Source organism: Mustela putorius, unplaced genomic scaffold, assembly GCF_011764305.1.
Source record: "Mustela putorius furo isolate JIRA1106 unplaced genomic scaffold, ASM1176430v1.1 tig00000592_pilon_pilon_pilon, whole genome shotgun sequence".
NCBI lineage: Eukaryota > Metazoa > Chordata > Mammalia > Carnivora > Mustelidae > Mustela > Mustela putorius.
This window is the reverse complement of record NW_025421426.1, coordinates 11,480,803-11,503,180: the sequence shown is the minus strand read 5'-3', so window position 1 is coordinate 11,503,180 and position 22,378 is coordinate 11,480,803. Positions and strand designations below refer to the sequence as shown.

The 22,378-nt window shown below is 44.1% G+C and overlaps 1 protein-coding gene across 12 annotated transcripts in view; it reads right to left on the bottom strand.

Annotated features, from left to right (window-relative positions):
* PTPRT (protein tyrosine phosphatase receptor type T) overlaps nucleotides 1-22,378 on the bottom strand; it is a 1,056,651-nt gene that overhangs the window by 586,675 nt on the left and 447,598 nt on the right. For all 12 annotated transcript variants that reach the window (XM_045082202.1, XM_045082207.1, XM_045082203.1 and 9 more), the window contains exon 7: nucleotides 15,684-15,977. In XM_045082202.1, the coding sequence (XP_044938137.1) occupies nucleotides 15,684-15,977 (294 nt within the window). The remainder of the gene's footprint in view (nucleotides 1-15,683; nucleotides 15,978-22,378) is intronic.

Here is a 22,378-nt window from a genome sequence, read left to right as displayed (position 1 = left end):
CTCAGACCCCTGTGCCCAAGGGCTGAACTTTCCCCTACTTTGCTTTAGTAAGCCCCACCCTGCTTTCCAGAGACCCCCACCCTGCTTTAGTAACAGGAACCCATAAATACCCCTGCCTTAACTAAGCTCGGGGTCCGAGTCCCTACTCTGCTATGTCAGGTATACTTGGGCCCAAGCTTAAGCTTGTCGAATAAACCCTCTTGAGATTGCATCGGTATTGGCTTCTTGGTGGTCTCTCAGACGCAAAAACTCAGGTATAACAATAACTACAGTTAACTCATTAATGTTGAACTCACAGCCAAGAGCACTGTAACTCAGCCTAAACAAAGCTCATCTAACATGCATTTTCTCCATAAGGCACCTACCTCAGTCTTCCTGTTCTCAGGAACACCAGAGAGCACTTCAGCAGTATACTTAGGGATGATTTTTTTTTTAAGATTTTATTTACTTACTAGAGAGAACAAGCAATAGAGAGATCATGAGTGGCGGTAGCAGGGCAGACAGATGCCCCACTGAACCAGGAGACCCACATGGAGCCCGAACCAGAACCCTGAGATCATGACCTGGGCTGAGGGCAGATGCTTAGCGGCTGGCCTGAGCCACCCTGGAGTCCCACTTAAGGACTATTTTAAACAGCACCATCAGCAACAAAAAGCACACAAGTGAGAAGAAACACAGGGCACTAAACATAACCACAGAAAGGTTATTTGTTTACGGGAGGAGGCCTGGCATAAGGATGCAGAGTAACACCTTATTTGTCCTCAGTCGGGATTGGAAATTTTTCCAGGACTCTGCTCCTGTTTGCGAATGACCATGGAACGTGAGTATGAATTTTGGTGTCACAGCTATACTTTAGCGAGTAGACAATTGTGCAAACCCAGGGTCCTCAAATAATATAGTTGGACCATATTTCTGCATCCATATATTAAATGCAATGTACACGTCTCCTAACAGTCTTCAAGATCCATAAAAACCAAGATCACATCTATTTTATTCATCATGCCACACACTGAAGGTCAAGTTTCATACCTGAAGTTATTCAGGTATGGCGTTCTTCAAGACAGGTCCAAATGAACTGAAGTAAAGAAAAAAACAAGTACATGGGAAAGTCTTCATGAGCCATTTGTTAAATAAAGCAACTGGTTACAGAGCAAACGTGTCCACGCTGGCTCAAGTTTGTCGAAGGAGATGAACATTAAAAGAAACAAGAACCCTAATTGGAGGAGTTACACCAAAATTTGGAGTAGTTATCTCTGAGTGCTGGGGTTTATTCCTTTTTAGTGTTTTTCTGCATCCTCCTAGATAAAAATGATGAAAACACTGTCCTTCATCATCACTACAAAATGCCATTAAAAAATGACTACCCGCCGTAACCTTCCCACCACGTTCAGTAGAAGCTGGAAAAACTCCAGGCATCCGAGTCTCCCTAACTGGAGGGCAAACTTCTTGGTCAGTGTCCCCAGCCTGCTCACATGACAAGTTGCATAGCTCATCCCCCTGGGTCAGCACTCCCCAACGTCATCTCTCTCACCGGGTGTCTTTGAAAATATGGGGCCAGAATGAAGTGTCATATCCTTGGGGTATTTCGTGTGTCATATTACAAGTGCTCTGCTGCTCATTGATTCTGAATCCTAAGCCCCCCCAAAACACAGAACATTGTTACCTTTATTGTCACACCTAATTGAGAAGGCGCACCCATCCATGCCTCAAACCTCTGTATACATCGGCCAGATGCTGGGATGAAATGCACAGGGCTCTGTCCTCAGGGAGTTCAGAATCTAGCAAAGCTCATGACGGGGATGGCCCTTTGCTGCCTGCAAGAGGCTTCCAGATGTCCAAGCTGCCTCACTTTGATCAGATGCTTTGGGGTGGGCATAGTAGTCAAGGACACGTACTAACCATAAAAGGCAATTAAGGGTCACATTATTGACCTCCTTCTTCTCTGGGATATTCCTCTGGGCTCAATTTTATTGTGTTTAGTTCATACCGTCCCATATCAACTAGTCTGAGCCAAGTTTAAATGGATTTGCTGCTTAACCTTCATATAAAAAAAATAATAATAATAAACATTCATTTCATCAGAACCTGCCTCCTCTGCCCCATCCCCTCCACCTTTCCCCCAGGCCCTCTGGTTAATCCAATATTCACAGCACAGAGAAACCTTCTGTAGTGGCCAAAGGGCAGGAGTCTGCAGAGCTTAGGGTCAGAAGATGTTATTTCACAGCTATCTTGAGATTTGAGATTTAGGGAAAGTCCCTTAACTCCAGAGAGCCTCTGTGTCCCTGTGTCTGCTCACAGCAGAGATCAATAGAGATGGTTGAAAGGCACTAGAAAGAGCACTGTAACAAATTTGCAAAAACTGGCAGTGCTGGCTACTTGGACAGGGCTGGAGCTTTTCTCCCAAACAGAGTCTCCCTAACTGTGGTCTGGGCATCTGTTTGGCTGCTACGTCATGTCCAGGGGTTTGCAGTTAGGACCCTCATTCTGATAGACTTTGTTTGGAGAAGCTTCTTTGGGTCAGGGTCCCAGCTTCCTTCCCTTCTTTCTCTCTCAAGCAGTCCTCATCCTGCTTCCTCAACCACTCAAAGTCTGGGACACTCTGCGCTTATTTCCTCAGTGGTGCTGGGGTCATGGCTCACACAGATGTAAACGGAGTGGAAACCTTCCCATGTACCGAAGACAAAAGTAAGTTCATGAGTTAAATGTAGAACATGAAACTATTAAAACTACCAACTTGGTAATGGGTTTTTATTGCTGAGTGATGACGCCAGGTTGGTTTGTTTCAATTTTTGTCTGTGTATTTCTGATTTTCCAAAGGTTCCACAGTGCACATGTATATTTTCCCAATATATATTCAACACTTATTTACTGAGTGCCTACATGTACAGGCATGATGCCAGGTACTAGCGACCAGAAAAGAAGAGGGTACTGTCCTCGTGGAGTGCAGTCTAACGGAAGGGGCATGTAATAAACAAAGACACATAATCAGAGGATTACAAATCGGGATACATTCTGTGAAGTGTTATAAATGATTAGATAGGGACATTGTAGGAGACTTAGAGCAGGGCACGAAGCAAGTTCTCTCCGTGAAGTCAGGAGGATGGTGGGTCAGCGGGGGAACAGAGTTCCAGGGAGAGGGAGCAGCTCATGCAAAGGCTGGAGGCAGCAAAGAGCTTGGCCATGGGGTTTTGAGGAACAGAATAAAGACCAGAGTAGTGGCTGGCACATCTGAGGCAGGCAGAAGAGAAGGCAGAAGCAGAGGTTGTAGACAGACTTGAAATACCATTTCATGCCTCTGAAACTGGCAAATTAAAAAAAAAAAAAAAATCATAGTCCACAACTCTGCCAAGGTTACACTGAAAGCACTCCTATCATTATAAAACAGCATAATTATTTCACTGAAAACCATCCGTGAGATGTGGCAGAAGCCATCAGGATGTCTCTACCTTTTAATACCTGACTCTTTGAAATTTAGTCTAAGAAAATAATTCCAGCAGAAGCACACAGGTTGAAAGAGGATGACACTTTGGAAACACCCAAATATCCAACAATACAGGCATCGTGTAGCAAGTTATGGTAATTAGACTCTAAGGGATGCGATGAGCCATTAAAACAATATTGGAAATTCCTTAAGAACCTGTAAAATATTAACTTTATGGTACTGAGTGACAGGAGAGGGCTATAAATGGCACATGGGGCATAATTACATGTTAAGAATGGGATCAGTGATTGAAGGAAATATGTACCAGCAAATATATATATATACATATATATGTATATATATATATATATTAGTTGGTATATGGAATGTATGTTCTCTTCTCAAAAATGTGCTCTGGCGTCCATGCTATTTCACTTTGCTCAACTACAAAGATCAAGAGGACAATGAAGGAAGTGCGGCAGCAGTGGTCCCCATGGTAGCTGCAGGAGCCCTGGACACAGCTGGGAAAAGGGCTGGTTGGACGAGGTGCATATGCCCCCCGGGATCCAAGACATCCCCAGCTAGGGAAAGGTGTATGGCAATTTAGGATGGATAGCCTTTGCCTACTGGGCCCCGAAAGATGACTCAGCTTCCACTCTCAGCAACTCCCACAGCCCCCTTTAAATATGTCAGAATGACCGTGGGTCAAGACAATGGTGGGTGTGATGCAGAAACTGTGAGTGACCCTGGCTTCCCTCTCTCATGATGTGGACAGTCAACCTCTTTCCTTTCAGAGCACACCAAGTGGCTACCCTTTGTGCTCCTTGAGCCCACTGCAGTGAAGAAGGTCTTTGGGCTCACTGGTTAGGAGGGCCTGGAGAGGGAGAGTCTCCAGGGTGTTCAACTGCCAAATCTCCCATTAACTAAGCACTTACTACATTCAGAGCATGGTGCCAAGCATTATTATACTTAAATGGCCAGGAGGGTAAAGGCAGGAATTAGAGTCAGACTGCATGGGCTCTAGCCTTAGCCACTCCCTAATCCTTGCGATTTGCAGCAGAATACTTAACCTCTCTAGACTTTGGAAGTGATGGTGATGATGTCACCTACCTTCCTTGTGGAGTTGCAAGCAGATTGAGTACATTATTAGCCATCATTAACATCAATGACCCTAATTCCTATGCAATTTGGTAAGCAGTATTATCCACATGGAATGGGGAAGATGGATCAGAGATGTTAAGCCGACTGCCCAAAGCTGCCCAGCATCCTAATGACAGAACCTGGATCCCAAGCCAGATGGGACAAACCCCTAATCTAAACCATCCCCCACTCCATATGAGCACAGCATAAAGTTGTGTTTGCATCCCGGGGCTCAGCAAGTGTGTGTACCTTCCGAGAATGTCGATGATACACGAATGATGATAAAAATAACCTCTCACCTTTATATAGAGTGCTTTACAATGTATAACTACTTTTCACATTCATATTTGACTCTGGGGGGAAACCTACTTCTCATTTGTATACATTTTCTACAACAGCGAAACAGAAACTGTTTACAGTGGCCCACAACTTACTGGTATATATATATATATATATATATATATATATATACACACACACATACACACATATAAATAGATAGCATATATATGGTCTTTGTGACTATGCATGCACATGAGGGCTGAGAAATTAAAACACTTTTTTTTTTTTTTAAAGGGTAGGTTGATCTCACTGAAAAAAAGGATTTGATCTCAGCATTAGCCGCCCTTTCCACAATTCTTTTCAGTGTTCACTTCAATGCAAAAGGTATGCAAAGGAAGGCCTGGAGCTGAAGTTGAAATCAATCTGGGGAAAGGGGAACTGCTCTGCAAGTGAGAAGACTTTATATCACTGGGTCGATCTGGGAGGGAGAGAAGAAGATGAAAAATCCCAGCCCACTGCGAGGACCTTTACGTCTACAGAAGGATTTCAAGTTGTTGCTGGTTAGCAGAGCAAGGCAATCCTTTGCCGGGGATCCACCAAGCATAGGGAGAAGAAAAGAGCCTTGTGTCCATGCAGCTTTGGGAGAGTGGTGGAGAGAGACAGGTTCCCTATTTGGGCCAGTTGGGACAGCCAGGAGAAACAGAGTGATGTTCTAGAACTCAGGGCAGGCAGCGAATAGTGTGGGCGTGGTGGTGATGGGGAGGGGCACATGGGGCATAATTACATGTTAAGAATGGGATTGGTTGGGAGGGGGGTCATGTATTCCTCTGGGAATCTAGGGGGGCAAGATCAGACCAGGTGCAGGATTTGCAATGGGGAATTCTGGTCAAGACTTCACAGCTCTGATAAACTCACCAGCTGATACATGGGCTGCATATTTATACTTCAAAAAAAAAAAAAAAAAAAAACAAAACTGGGATGGTAATTATATATGCAGTTTTGCAAGCTGATTTTTTTAAACTTATCATAGCATGAACATTGACCCATGCCATTAGATATTCTATGAAATAACATGGTTTGTAATGCCAGCATAGAATTCACTGTGTGCATGCATAAGAATTTTACTTAACTATGCTCCTATTGTTGGGGCATTTAAGTGATTTCCAAGTTTTTGCCCTTCTAAATAATGCAGTGATGACCTCCATGTATACAGCTCCTTTTGCACAGCTCTGATTATTTTGTTAGAAGAAAAAAAATTAGCAAATTGGCCTCTAAAAATGCTGGGCCAGTTAACCCACCTGCAGAAGTGCCTCGGAGAGCCTGCTTCATTGCTCCTTGCTAATGCTAATTTTTACCAATTAAAAATAGATATATTTTGGTAATCTTATAGGTTAAAAATGCACTTAATTTGATTGTCTGTGACACTGGACATTTTATTTAAGATTTTCTTTATTTGACAGAGAGAGACAATGAGAGAGGGAACACAAGCAGGGGGAGTGGGAGAGGGAGAAGCAGGCTCCCTGCCAAGCAGGGACCCCAATGAGATGCTGGGGCTCCATGCGGTGCTAGGTCCCAGGACCCCTGGAATCATGACCTGAGTCAAAGGCAGACACTTAACAACTGAGCCTCCCAGGTGCCCTGACATTGGACATTTTAAATTTGTTCTTACTTTCATATTTTTTTTTACAATTACCTGTAAATACTTTTCAGCCTTTGTTTTCCATCAGTATACTGACATTTTTATTGTCAGAGTTCTTTTCCGTAAGAATAGTATCCCTTTCTTCTCAATTCTGCTCTATTTCTCACACCCAGCTTACCCATTTGCTTTTTGCAGTTTTTAAATATAGTATAGAAGTTTTTCTTTTCCTTCTTTTCTTTTTACATAGCAAAATCTGTAAACTAGGCCTCAGTGGCTTCTTTGTTTGCTTTCAATGAACTGAAAGGCCCTCGTAATAAAAGAACAATATTTCGTTTCTTCTGGGTCTTGCTTTTTTCTGCTTTTAAGTGCCTAATCAATCCAGAATTCACTTAGCATATCATAATATATATGCAATGCATTTTATTTTTTCCAAATTATTAACCGATTACGAATAGACTATTTGTTATTGATTCTCCATTCATATAAATGCTCACAGCTAGTTTCACTACATACTGGATTATTTTCTGGGCTTCGATGATTATAGCTATGACACTGTTGATACTTCACAGTGACGTGCCCCCCCACAACATTTTTTTAAAGCATTCTAATACTTCCTCCTCTGTATTATTTTCAGATCAATTTTGAAATCACTTTGTCAAGTTGCACAAAGAATCCAGGTTTTGACTGCAATTGAGTTAAACCCATAAATTAATTCAGGGAGAACTGATACCCTCACAATATTAAATGTGCGAATCCAACTATACGACGTGTCTCTCCATTTATTCAGGTCTTGCTTTATCTTCCTCAGTAAAGGGTTACAGATGTGAGTGTTTTCTTACATAGTTTCTGAACATTTCGAGGTTCACTCTTAAGCATTTATATTTTAATTGCATTTGAGAACAGGATACATTTTATTATATTTTGTATGGTTATTACTGGCATACAGCTATTGATTTTTATTTATTTGCTTTGTGTCTGACCATACTACCAAATCTCTTGGTAATCCTGATAACTTCTTTTTGTTTCATTTATTCTCTAGGCTTTGAGGTTGTAAGAATATTTGCTTCTGGTGAAAAAAAAAAAAAAAAAGTACTTTTCCATTCCTAGCTTACTAAGAATTCTGATCAGTAACAAAGGCTGATTTTTTTTTCCCCCAAATTACTTTTCAGCCTCTCTGGAGATCAGATGGATTTTATCCTTTGACCTACTGATAATAAGGCATTATACCAATAGTTGTTCTAGTATTCACAATCTTTCATCAGTGCCTTTGTGGAACAAACCCAACTTGGTCATGGTGCCTTAATGCTTTCATAATGATGCTGGATTCTGGCGGTCATTTTAGAAACAATTTGATCTTTGTAGCTATGTAGCTCAATGCTCAGTTCCCGGTTAGGCCACCTGGTCAGGTACATGGATTTGGGTGAGTCACTCAGCTTCCAGACAGTCAGTGGAGGAAATTATACCCGCCCCAGTAGATTGCTGCAGGACTTCCAAGTCAAGTCCTCAGACAAGCTCCGTGCCATGCCGTGGGCATAATAACCACAGAAACTCAGACTCCCGTAACTGTGGTTCTCATCATTATACTCGTCCATCTCCTTTGTGTTGTTGGCTCACGATTTCTACAGGCATAGGAAACAACGACCTCCAATTTTAAAGTATTTGGGAGCTATTCTTTTAATCCAGCAAGTTTGATAACCAAAAAAGAAAACAAACATATTAGCTTTTATTATCATCAAGACCTCTCCCGGGGCTCACTTTGTCTTCTAATCTCGATTTTCAAGGTTAGAAAGAACCAGGGAGTATTTACCAGGGTATGTTTGTTGACTTACTGTACTTCACCCTCCAGGCCCTAGTTCTCCAGGGATCACAGGAGAGCAGAAAAATCTAAAAGTAACAGGATGTTTAAAATAAGGTTTTTCTTGTTACTTGGGAATTGTACCTAAGACTACAAAGCTAAGAAGTTTAAGGAGTAAGTAAGACCACGTCCTCCTGGGAACAGCTGAGGAACTTCCAGATGTCCTTCTCGAGACTGTAAGAGGCACCCAACTGGGCGCACCCTCTACTGCAACAGCACACTCGGCCCACACAGCAAGGAGGCTGCGCAGACTGGGAGGAGAGAGTCCCGGAGGTTGTGAATACGGGTAAGGGGGAAAAGCTTTAGCTTTTCTCTTCATCTTTCCTAAACCAAGTGAGGGGCTCCAAGGTAGCCACCTGTAGATGTCATGTGTGCAGAGGGAGGGAGGGGGAGGGTCTGCAAGAAGAGGAGAGGGACATCTCATGCCCCAGCAGACGCCTGCTCGTGTGCAGACACCCTTTGGCTCATGCAGCAACTCCTGAAGCAAGCATGGTGAGAGCAGGCTTTCTCCCCCTTCCTCCCCTCATCTCACTGCCACGATGCTCCAGGGAAGGAAGGAGGCACAGAACCAACAGAGGAAGCAGAGAAGGAAAGGGAAAGTGGAAGAATGAGTATCGCTTCTCCAAATCACTGTGCACAAGTGGTTGTCGTAATCCATCTCCTGTGGGTGCCCCCCGTCTGAGCTCACCGGCAGGACTCAGGCAACAATGTCCCTTTGAACATGGTGTGGCAGGCATGGAAGACCCTCTTTCCCCAGCTTGTCTCGGTGCTGGAGATTTCTCCACTGGTCTTCAGATTATGCTTTGGTGGGCTGGTGATGTGACTCCCGCTGGTGAATCCTGCTGTGCTTCCCTAAGACTCATGAGCAATTATGGGATTACGGCAGTGGGAGGTGGGAGTTAGATGTCTGGGCTCCTACCACCAACCTACTCAGAAAAAAAGTCCCACTTGCTTCTAATTCAGAGCCCTCAGAGTTAGGCCAGATAAAACTACCCCTATTGAAGCTGGGGCTTATAGAAATTTAAGAGGGAGGTAAAAAAAAAAAAAGCAAAAAGGCTAGTTACATGGCTTTGTTCCATTTTCTAGACCCTCAGTTTCTTTGTCTCTTTCTCTCCTTCCACTCCACCCTCGAACTGCAGGCTGGCCTGAAAACCCAGAGCCTGCCTGAGGATGCTCATTGAAATGAGTAAGGACTCACCTCCATGCCCTGTTTGCAAGTTCTCATGCTCACAGGCCTTAGCTTCCCAGAAAAGAAGCGAGTCTGGATAACACGCTTCTCTCTCGCTCACTTGGGACAAAGACCAAATCGGCAAAAGCCCAACTCCTATCTCCCCTACAACCTCCAGACCCCATTATCAGGTCCCACTGCACCCCGCAAGCACGCATCAAGGACCCCAGAGCACCTGCAAAGCCTCTCCTTTCATATCTTCCCTGCAGCTCAGAGCCGCTGTCTGAGACAGGAAAGACAACAACACTAGAGAAGTCCTTTACAACAGGGGCCATCGCACCAGAATGAAAGCAATCAGTTTAAGATCCCGACACCCTTCTTTCTAGGCCTGAGGACTTTTTTTCTTCCGAATAATGTTCATTAAAGGGCTTCTATGTTTCGAGTTCTCTGCTAGGCTTCTAACTTTTCTCACTGAGGCTTCCCAACAAAACAGGGTGTTGTAATCTCCTGTCAATGAAAGAGAGAAGCAGAGCTGCAGACAGGTGCACAGATATCCAGGCACCAAGTACCAGCTGGATTCTTCGTGGCTCTAAAGCCTCTATTCTTCTCACTCAATTCTAATGACGACTCTCACTTCACTGAGCCCAGCAATTTGAATTTCTCTTTTTTATTCCTTTAGAGAAAAGAGACAGACACATATCACTTCAAGTAGGAATCCATAAATATGTAAATAAAATATAATGTGCAATCAAACCTCAGGTGGAGGGAAGAAGAAGAGAGCTCTTCAAATCAGCAGTGTGTGTCACGCTTCGGGCTGTACAAAGTCACTTTCCACTTGGAAAACCTGAACTCTGCAAGCCCACTGTGAAGTGGGTGCCTAGGCAAGGGGGCCTTTGATTTACAGGGAGTAAACAATCAGGTGTGCATGGGGGTGTGGGGGTATGATCACTTGGCTTGCCAGATTATTGATTTGTGGCTCCACAACTGGGAAGTGACTGTGATTGTGAGAATCTGGCTCAAGGAGGGCTTCTGAGGGTGAAGGGAAGAGATTTCCAGAGCATAAGAGATAACTTTGAGTTGCTGAGGACCTGTTTCTGAGATAAGGAGGAATATGTCTCCTGAGAGTAAAACCAGATCCATATATTAAGTGGGTGTTGCCCAGAGCCAGGTTTGGGTGACGATGAAGGAGAATTTCTTCTGTCTGATGCTGCGTGAGAGTTTCAAGGCATCGACAAGCAGGTGCTCAGGCCATTAAAAGTGGCACCCGGAGAAAAGATGAATTGGACCAGGGGTGTGTCTGCACCTCTCATCTCCCTGGCCTTGTCAATTGCTGGCCCTGGCCTCCATTCTCAATGCCATTGACCTTGGTTCTCCTTGTGAAATCTGGATATCTATTTTAGCAGCCTCTGCTCTTTTGAACCTAAAGGAGACTCAGTTCCTACATAGGACCCCATCCAGAGTTTTGTGATAACTGGCTAGAGTTAGGTAGAGAATAACAGTAAACCCCCAGGATCCACAGAGTTAAATGGTCTGCTATGGGAGAGCTCGGGCTTCCCATCAGAGACAGCGCTCAAGGTGAGCCTCGGTCAGCAGCAGATAGCCCTCCTAGGACCCAGTTCTGGATGTCGGCTGTTGGAGATGTGCCAGAGCAAACCGCCCACTTTTAGATAAGAAAACCTTCGAGAGTCCAAACCAGTATCATCAGGTTCTGAAATGCGATTTCCCATGACAGGATGAAGAACAAAAGAATACAGTCCGCCCCTTCACCTGCCAGTCAGCCCGGAGACATGGACCCGTAAGACTTCCTGTTTTAACAAGTCACAATCACAACACTCCCGAAGACTAACAGCAACCAATAATAATTTGTTTTATTACAGGCATCTGAAGAGTATTTTGAGCTTTTCAAAGTACTTTGATGTACATGATCACATATGCAGCCCACGCCTGTATCTCAGGAAGGATGGCAAATGATTAAACCGAGCAATAGAACAAAACTATGGGTTATGGGTGAAAAAAAAATGAATGGGGCATCTCGAGGGAATAGCATGAAGAAAGAAAATCAGACTGCTTTCATTGATACTAAGAAGTCCCTTTGATTCTACAATCCAGGTGCCAACAGGTGGCTCTCAGGGAAGATAAAGAGGTAGCCCGCTCCTCTCTCCTGAGCTCCAGGTTTCCGGATGCCATCACCTGCTGCGCATCTTTGCCACCAACACAACATCTTCAAACCTGAACTTGCTCCCCTGCCCTGAACCCATCTACTGTGTCTTCCATCCCAGAAAGCAATTCCACCACTCATCTCTCAGCCATCCAAACCAAAAGCCTAAGAGTATCATCTTTGGTCCTCTTCTCTCACGTCCACTTTCCCTATCTGATCATCTGTCCAGGTTCTGGCTTAACTGCCTTAAAGTCTCATCCTGAACTCCAAACTACTGGGCTAGGATGCTACTGTGTTGCCGAACTCTTGACCATCTCCACTCTTACAGGTGAGACCCCACTCCTGATGCAGCAAGAATATACCTGGCCAGCAGCCTCTCACACCTAGAAAAACCAGAATACATACCCACCTGCCCTTGCTGAATTGGCCCCCTGGTATCTTTCTGGGCTCTCCCCAGGCTTCTACCCTGAGCTCCTGCTTTAAGTCTCTGCTACCAGCCTCTAGCTCACAGTCTGGCTCAGGAAGGGGGCTCCGGAGTTGCCTGACGGGAAGGCCTATGCTGTAGTGGGCTGGACCCTGAGGCTGGTCTCCATAACTGCCAGTCTCCCTACCACTGAGCCCATGCTCCAGAGGACACATGGAGAGGAGACTCCATCAAACCATGTGACGGGGAGTCTCTGGACCAAGAAGCTTAGCACTAAACACTGAATTGCTCTGTGATCTTGGTCTGATAATCTTCGTCTTCCTCCTGTCCACCTCTCAGAGTTGCCTTAAGGATCAACATAATGGCGCATCACCAAAGTGGCATTCTTCAGTGGCACGAAGTACCAGAGGGTCTTCAATATGGGTGTGCTCCAGCATCACTCAGAGGGCTCCTTCAAGGACAGATTTCTGGGCTCCACTCTGAGAATTTTCAAATCATTTGGTCAGGGCACGGAGCCTAAGAATTTGCATTTCTAGTGAGTCCCCCGGTGATGCTGATGCTGCTGGTCCAGGACTACACTTTGAGAGCCAGTACTCCAGACCATTTTAAGAGCACTGCCTTTCCACAGCAACCTGGTTTTTCTCCATGAAGCATGCTATTTCAATATTCGACTTTATGTTTATGTTTTATCATTTTTGCTGTTTTGCTGGAATCTTAACTGAGCCTGTAAATTCCTCTGGGCAGAAATTACACCTTCCACACTCCACATTCTCTCATTTGCTGTTTTGCAAAATAATGAGTACATTTCCAGTGTGATTAATAATAGAAAAAGGAAAGGGAGGGGGGACTCAGAGTACCAACCCCAATAAACAGCATCCACAAATGGATACCAGCCCTGAAATCCACTTAAAAATTAATTATGAGGCAAAGAACATTCCACCATCAGTGGCAATGTGGGAAACAAGATTATGTTCTTGATGACACATTTTGTAAAATGTGGGTTATTTAAGATGTTAGCTGTAACTTACTTAAACACCAACATTTTTTTTTTAAATATAAAACCACAAACAGCATTTCAACTCATAATTTTTATAGTGATAGTCAGACAATTGTGTTTTCAACATGTAAAAATCCATTACATAGTCATGGCAACAGTTTGCAATAGATTGTAAATTTTTATTGAGATAATCATCTTGCGATTGAATTTCAAAATGTATTATATGATCATCAGCAAATAAGTCCGTGGGGGCTGCTAAAGTACTTTGAGTATCATTTATAAAGATCAAAAACCCTGGAAACTCTTTGATTTACCCAGTGGAAAGAGAAAAGTCTCATTGGCAGGATCAAATCAATTACTTTTATGGATGAATATTGAATTGCAAAGCTGAGATAAGGTATTACCTGGTTTAATAACATAATCTCATGTCCTTCTAAAATAGTAGGTTTCATAATCGGGTTTCAATAAGGAATTTTGCAAAAGGCCCGCTTTTGAAAATAATCAAGAAAATGGCATTTCCATTTATCACAGTGATTCTGTAACATTCAAAGGCATATTCCCAAGCAACGGACATCCTCACAACCTTGGGTTCCATACCACCGAGATGCACTATGGAAGTACTTCAGAATGATTACCATCAATTCTCTTACAGCTCTTGTTTCGACAACATGAATGTGTTCCAACATGACTGACATGTTAAGGGACAATTTGAGCATAACAGGAGTGTCACATCTGCTGTGTGTGAGCCTGTATAGAAAACACTACCAAAGCAGAAAGCTGCACCCAGCTTAATAGACCCACACAGGAACAACCCACCTCAAACGACCACCTGCTATGTCCATTGACCAGACGTCCTATGAGCCACATCCATCCCCAGCAGGTGTCACAACTTTCCACCACCTTCAGAAAGCATTCTTCACCACCACTGCTGCCCACAGACTGCAACCTTTCGGACACATACTTCCAGAGCACACTTGGGTCCCTTCAAGGAAATGTCCCATATACACTGCAGGATAAATTTAAGTCCTAAGCCATTAAAATGCGTGACACTGTGCCATCACTTTTACTTACTTTCCTCTCTTTTTAAATGTGTCACTGATGAAGTAGGAGTGGTGTGCCCCAATCCTACTTTTTCCCATTACCCTGATGGGTTTTACTGTACAACATTCCATACTGCGTGCTTTTTAGGGACACAGATGACACATTATAGTAGAACTAATTGTATTTTGTTTTGGTTTTTTGTCCCATGGGATCGCTGTGCTGACAGGTTTCTCTCCCTCCCCTCCCACCCAGAAGCCATCAGTGACTCTTTTCCCAGTGGAAGCCAACGGCTCATGCCTCCACTTCCCTGCCCTGCGCATGGAAGCCCTGTGTTCCGTGCTGATGGCACACGCCTCTGTGCTTTCCCTGTGCTGTGACTGATGATCGATGGCAACAGAGTCAGAAAAAATCAAATGCAAATTCTGACTGTGCCACTGGTCAATTCTAGGACTTCGGACAAAAAGTTTAAAAATATTGGGTCTCTATTTCTTCGTGTATAAATGAGATAAAAGTACATCAAAGGGTTAGGGGAGAAAAAGTAGGTAAGATAATGTGATATGAAGGAAAAACAAAACCAAAAAACACTGAGTTCTTTTAACGTCTTGAGTTACAGTCAGAGTTGGAATATTTTAGGGATATAGTCAAAGATACAAACCTAGCCAGTGCCCCTGCAAGAGCCCTGAGTCCCCAGGACCTCAATACAGCTAGGTTAAAAGAACCCTTTCAGACATGGTCCCAGACATCACACTCCTAAGTAACATCCAAACACCTGAGATAAACGGCTAGAGCCAGAAGCCTCCTCTGTACACTGAGCTGGGATCTTCCAAAGATACAGAACCCAGATGACCGTTGGAGGAAGAGTCCTACTCCGGACTCTCAGGTTGGAACCAGGAGGCTCCAAGGTATACAGAACCAGAAAGCCCTTAGGGACTAAAGCAGTTCCAGAATCCACTGAGAGACACATTCAGAGCCAGGAGGTACTCAAGATAGAGTTGGCACCAGGAACCCTTCAGAGACAGAAAGAGGACCAGGAACCCTCAGGGAAACTATGAAAACCAAGAGATCATTAGGGTCACAGGCCCAGCCAAGGGATCCTCAGGGACAAAGTTAAAATCACAAACTCCTTAGATATATAGCAAGAATCAGAAGCTCTCAGGGCCTTTACCAAGCACACAGGGCCAGAAGCCCTCAGGAACACAGGACCAGGAGCCCTCAGGGACACTTTTAGCACTAGGAAGCCTCAGACATACAGAGACACCAGATGTCCTTGCAGAGACAGAAATAGTGTCCCACCGGAAATGCTGTCAGGACCAGGAACTTCTCCCTGACATATAGCTGGAGTTGGGTGGCCCTGTGACTCACAGTCAAAACCAGGCCATCTCCAGAGTTACCAACAGAGCCCCAAGGTCCTCTAAGGCAAGACCAAAACCCTGACCATTGCTCTCTCCCACAGGACTCACACTTCCATCACAGAAGTGTTGGGATGACTGTCCCAGAACACCAAGAGGAAGGCCAACTGCCCAACCTCTCAAGATGGGGTCATAAACGAAGTTCTTACCTGCACACTTGGTTCTGGTGGTGAGGGGAGGCCCTGGTGGTCCTGTGCCTCCCTCCCCTGGTCGTGTGAGTAGCACCCGGATCTCGTACTCCACGTCAGGGTCCAGATGCCACAACTTATAGTTGGGAGAGTCCACTATGTGAGTCTCGGCCCAGGTGCCCGTGGTGGTGCGATATTCTACCTCCTTCAGGATGATGGGGCCATCGCCGATGATAGAATTGGCATTTGGCTTGATCCACAGGTATGTGGCCCCGACAGCCAGCAGCTCTGGGGGGGCGATGGGTGTGGGAGGCTCTGGAAGACAAGCAATCAGCAAAAGGCTGTCAGACCCACGTGGTTTACAGAGAAGAATCCAAACACATAAGGACAAGGACAGAATTCCAGAGAGAGCAGCTCAGATCCCTTTCTTAATTCCATTCACGTCCTACTCGAATTTCCATGATTTTGTATATAAATACCTGAGTCGGTATTTCTTCCCCCACACTACCATATCTCCTTCATTTAAAGATAATAAAGAAAGAAAGCAATAGTGGGTTAATGGTTTTTCTAGAACACAGACGACAAAGATGCCTGGGTTAATATTCTGCTTTCTATCCTCAAATGAGAACATGCCTTTACAGCAAAGGAGTTTGGTTCAAAGCCCAGGGGAGTCTGAGATTTACAAATATTTCTTTCACAGACACACATGGGTTGTTAGTGGAAGTTCTCCCCAAGTAGTGCTAAGAGCCTAAGTAGCAAAAGGATGACGGCATGGCAAAAATTCAGCTTCTTCCTCAACTCCAGCAGGTTCCCTCTAACAGAGAGAATGTCACTGGCACAGTAGCCACTGTGGGAATAGAGGGTTCAGGGAAAAAGTCATGCAGTGTTATCTTGCATCAGCTAGGAGTTGCCCCGCTCCCATTAAGTTCTATTTCTTCAGCTAAATAAATGAGAATTTGGGGTGTCTGGGTGGCTCAGTGGGTTAGGCTTCTGCCTTTGGCTCAGGTCATTGTCTCAGTGTCCTGGGATCAGGTCCCGCATTGGGCTCTCTGCTCGGTGGGGAGCCAGCTTCCCCCTCTCTCTCTCTGCCTGCCTCTGTCTACTGGAGATCTCTTTGTCAAATAAACAAATAAAATCTTTAAAAATAAATAAATAAATAAATGAACAAGAACTTCAAAAGCCCTTAAGGGAGTCTTTCTGGCAATTCTTAGCCTACTGGCAAAGCTGCAGAAATTAACATTAACTTTGTATTTCCTATTTACCAAGAAATTGCACATGCATTACTTTGTGCAAATCTTAGGACATTACCGCCTCCACTTTGATGCGTGAAATCAAAGACCCCAAGCAATGAAGTCACGTAACCGAGATCATGAAGCCGGTAAGGCAGGACAGAACCCACATCTCTCTATTGGTTCCCAGCCCAGCCGTTCCCTTGGAAAGCTGCTTGCCTCTAGCTGTCCATTTTCTAAAAATCAAAGTGTATATACTTGTTATTTTCTCCTATAGCAAAAAAATAGCAGTGAAACAATAAAGAAAATAAGAATAAAGAAAAAATAAGTCTCCTTTCCTACCACCCAATATAATAGCCAAATTTATTTCTCCATGTTCCAATTTGTATTCATAAATTTAAGCCCTTTTCATAAAGCTACAGCAACATATAGACTCAATGTTTATATCTCCTCACTTAGGGCTTTCTAAAGACCTTGTTGGGGTGCCTGGGTGGCTCAGTCAGTTGAGTGTCTGCATTCAGCTCAGGTCATGATCCCAAGGTCCTGAGATGGAGCCCTGCATTGGGCTCCTTGCTCGATAGGGAGTCTGCTTCTCCCTCTCCTTCTGTTCTTGCTTGTGCACTCACTCACTCACTCTTCTCTCTCTCAAGTTAAAAAAAAAAATCTTTAAAAAATTTTTAAAAATATTTGTTTATAGCATGGATTTTTTAGATTAATTTCACTTTATTTTAAAATTTCTTTTATTTTTTTTTTATTATGTTCCATTAGCCAGCATATAATACAGATCATAAGTTTTTGTTATAGTGGATTTTGTCATCACTCTCTTAAATAGCTACAGAATCACACTAAGCCATCTCAAATTGCTGGGCACAGGAGTTGTTCCAACTTTTGCTACAGCAAATAATGTTGCAATGAACATCTCCGTACAAAGGCCTCCAGTTTTTCCTGTCTCAAGTTTTTGTGGAATCAATTGCCAGAATTGGGATCTGTCAATGGATACGAACAAATTAGTGATTCTTGGAGTAGGATTAGGAAGTGGAGGGTGAGAAGAGGCATCTGGGAGTGGAGTACAATGTACACGAACTTTTGGAGGACCTCTGGGCTATTCACGGTGAGAGGGGAAGGCAGGTACGGGTTTTAGTCTCGAACTCCAGTGAGAGCCTCAGGATAGATCAGACTCCTTCCGTGTTTGTTGTTGTTGCTTTTAAGATTTTATTTATTTATTTGACAGAGAGAGAGAGATTAAGATCACAAGCAAGCCGAACAGCAGGCAGAGAGAGAGGGGGAAGCAGGCTCCCCGCTGAAGTGAGCCTAATGCAGGGCTCAATCCCAGGACCCTGAGATCATGACCTGAGCCAAAGGCAGAGGCTTAACTCACTGAGCTACCCAGGTGCCCCCCGATGTTTGTTTTTTTTTTAATTAATTACCTAGCCACAAATATTCTGCAGAGACAGAATAATTGCTATGAAACAGAGGTGGACAATATTTTCTCAGTGTGACTTGGAGCAAATCTTAAGGGACAATGTCAGATTGCCCTATTATAACCTGCCATTTGGTCAGAGAAGGAAATTAGGCAGATTAGTCAAGCTAGATGCTTTTCTTTACAAAGCCATGAAGGTTATTACTCAAGGCCTTGTTATCTCAAAGGTGTTTGCAAATTGATTTTTGGATAATTTGTTCCAGGTAGAGAAGTTAAGTTGGCAGGCAGATAATTTCTGGGCTCATCCTTTGTGCATTTTAAATATACAGACCCTCTGATCACCATTGTCAACTCTCTAGAGTTCCAGTCAGTTTCCAGGGAGGCCCCAAGGGTGGTATTCTTGGTAGGTCTATGACGATTCTGCCCAGCTGCTTAACATAATTACTCACAGGCTGGCCCTGGACAGAATTAAGAGCAGCAGACTTTAGTACTTTGGGGCTTGAGCAAGTGGCCACATTAAGCTCTCTCCCATCGACTTTACACCACGGTTTTTGCTCTCTTTAAGGCATTAGCAGTAAATTGCTGACCACCAGAAAGAAAATAAAGTATCAATCTTTCCAAATGTTCCCGGACTCTTCTCACGAATTTCCGATGGTAGGTACAATATTGTAACAAACATTCCCTCGAGTAAATAAATGTCTCCATCTCAAATGACTTACTGGTTCGCATGTCCCTATGTAGACTAGCCAATGAGGTTCTCCGTCCCTCTGTTCCATCAAGAATATATCATGAAGTACATCACAGAGTTCAGCTACTTGGCTCTAAGCAGCCATCAGATTATTGTTTTGTTTCTTCTTTTGTTAGTAACCACTGATTTATAATTGGCGTTTTTTACAAGTCACATGTTCGAGTGATACAAAGAGAGAGAAGTAGGGATGAGACATAATTATTATTATTTTTAAAATTTTTTTTTTTTGGTAAGCACTTCCCCCTTTTTTTTTTTTTTAAGATTTTATTTATTTATTTGAAAGACAGAGATCACAAGTAGGCAGAGAGGCAGGCAGAAAGAGAGAGAGAGGAGGAAGCAGGCTCCCTGTTGAGCAGAGAGTCCGATGTGGGGCTCGATCCCAGGACCCTGGGACCATGTCTTGAGCCAAAGGCAGAGGCTTAACCCACTGAGCCACCCAGGCGCCCCGCACTTCCCTTTTTAAATGAACAGAGAGACCATGTTTGTCAGTTCTCCCCTTTGACATGACCTGCTGAACCAGAGAGTGTAAGAAGTCGAGGAGGCCACCTAATCCAACAGCCTGAGTCTTCAGAAATGAAACCAAGGCCTGGGAGGGCTGATGGCCTGTTAACTAGGAGGAGGTCAGGGGCCGGGCATCAGAACTCAGGGCCCAAGCAGCATTCCTGCTCCTCCCTTTTTCTCCTTGTACTTCAGATGTGTAAGTAATTAGCCAGAAAGATCATTCAGGGTTGTCTTTCCTAGTAGGTGTTAACCTTTTGAGGATGCAGAGGCCCTTGCAAAGATCTGGTGAGAAATTCCAGCCTTTCTCCCCAGGAAAATGCACATAAGTCTATCTATCACTGAGAGTCATGCCAGCCATTTCAGGCATTCGTGAACCCTTCTGAAGCCTAGGAATGAACCCCCGAAGAGGTGATGTTGAGAATAAAGGAAAAGCACAGAGATCCTGCTGACAGACCACACGCCCATAATAACCTACAATCCTTTGGGACCCTGAAGCCACCCTTTGTTGCAGTCCATAGCAGAGACGAGAAGTTGGGAGTAAAATCATGTACAGCAATGGAACTTGATGTTATGTTCCTGATCTAGTGCTTCCAGGTTCCCATGGTCCCAAACATCTGGGTAAAAATAAACATGTTAAGGTTTCCACGGGACAATGCAAAGTAAATGTGTAGGTCCTCATGGCCATGGGCCGCCCAAGACATTCATAGATTTCACATTTGGGCTAAAATACTTAATGGATAAAGACATGACCCCACCCATGAAATGCTATATCCTAAGTAGAAATCTACAAAGTCTGTCTTAGTAGTTTGGGTTGCTGTGACAAAATGCCATAGACTAGGGGACTTAAACAACAGACATTTATATCTTATGGTTCTGGAGGCTAAGAAGTCAAGATCAAGGTACGGACCAATTCAATTCTAGGTGAAAACCCTCTTCTTGCTTTGCTGGCTGTCTCCTTGTTATGTGCTCCCATGATAGAGAAAGAAGGATCTCTGGTCTCATCCTCCTCTTAGAAGAACACTAATCCCATAATGGGAGTTCCATTTACATGACCTCATCTAAACCTAACCATCTCCCAAAGAAAGCCCTACCCCCACCCCCCAGCTCCTAATACCATCACATCTGGGGTTAGGACTTCAACAGATGAATTTGGAAAGGGAGGGAGGGACACACAATCATCCGGTCCCTAGCAGAGGCTAGGTTTTCAAATTCATCCTTCTTTTCATGAGGGGCTTTGTCTAACTGTCACAATCTTGAGATGAATGACCGGACAGAACTCCCTGTGTAAAGAAACCCCACCTAGTACATACTCTCTGCTTCTCACGTCCCAGACAGAGTGCTGAGCATGTGGACTTCAGGGGAAGAGAAACGTGGGCTCTCTGGATGCACAGAACAAGAGGGTGAAGCAGTCAATTAAAGCAGCAATGACAATGGTGGAATGAAGGTCATGATTGAAGTGACAGAGGTAGTTAGGGGGCCCATGAAGGGATTTAATCTGGTTTAGAGGTCAGGGAAGCCCTTGCAGAGAGAGCTTGTGACCCATGGGCCCAGGGTTCAGGTTAAGTTTATGAACAAAGAGAGAATGACTTTGGGGGTCCTATAGATGTGCGATGCTGGAGAAGCACAGGGCCATACTGGGAAACAACTAAATCTCGGTGCTCAGAACATTTGTGAGTTCACTCCTTCTGCAAATACTGAGCCCCTGCTATCTGTCGCACGCTGTCCTGAGTACTGAGGATTCGTCAGTAAACAAAACAGACACAATCCTCTGCCAGCAGCTCACATTTAACTTTCACTCAAGGACTGAATGAGAGAGGAGTAAGAAGAAAAGAAGGCAGTTCAGAAACTGAGGAGGAGGAGGAAACGGGACGTGTATGTTTATGGATCGACCAAACGACATGCAGCCATACGAGAGAATACCATACAGCCAGGAAAAAGGAATAAACTATGGACATGTATGACACAGGTGAATCCCAAAATTACATTATGCAAAAGAAGGAGAGAAAAATGCATGATGATTCCATTTTTATGAGAAGTTCAAGAAGAGGCAAAATTGACCTACGGTGACGAAAGTCAAAATTACAGTTACCTATGGGAACAGGTACTTATTGGGATAAGGCACAAAAGAAATTTCAGGAGTGCTGAAATGTACTACATATTGATCTGGGTAGTAAAATAATAAAAATCAGAACAGTGGTACCCCTGGTGGGGTGACTGCCTAGAAGGGGACTTAAGAAAACTTTCTGGGATGATAAAAATTGTCTGTATCTTGACTAGGTTTGTGTAAGACTCATGAAGCTGTACTCTTCAAATAAAGTTATTTTGCTGTATGTAGGTGCTATGTTTAAGGAAAATAAAGAAACAAGCAAACAAAATATGACTTGTCTGTGACCCAGCAGGTGGGAAGAATGCCACTAAATTTCACCTGGAGCTGAACCCCAGACTATCTGGAAGGAATGAGCCTTTAATCCCTTATCATTTGTCCCCAAATAATTCTACCAGCCTCACCAGATGCTTGAATTCCTACTATTTTTCCTAAGAAGAGGTTGTTCCTTCACCCACCAGTTCACATCCATGAGCCTTTCCACATATGAAACCACCACGTCCTTCTACTTGACCCTGTGCCATCACTGTGCAAAGCCAGGAATGAGTGCCTCACATTTGATGGCACTCTCCATCGACAAAGTCTGGAACCAAATCCAGAGGGTGAAAGTCTAGCCTTTGGGGAGCTGAGCTGAGAGACGGCACTGGCCCCTCCCAACCGGGCATCAAACCACTTCAAGGACAAACCCCCGTGAGCCATCCACATACGAGTCCT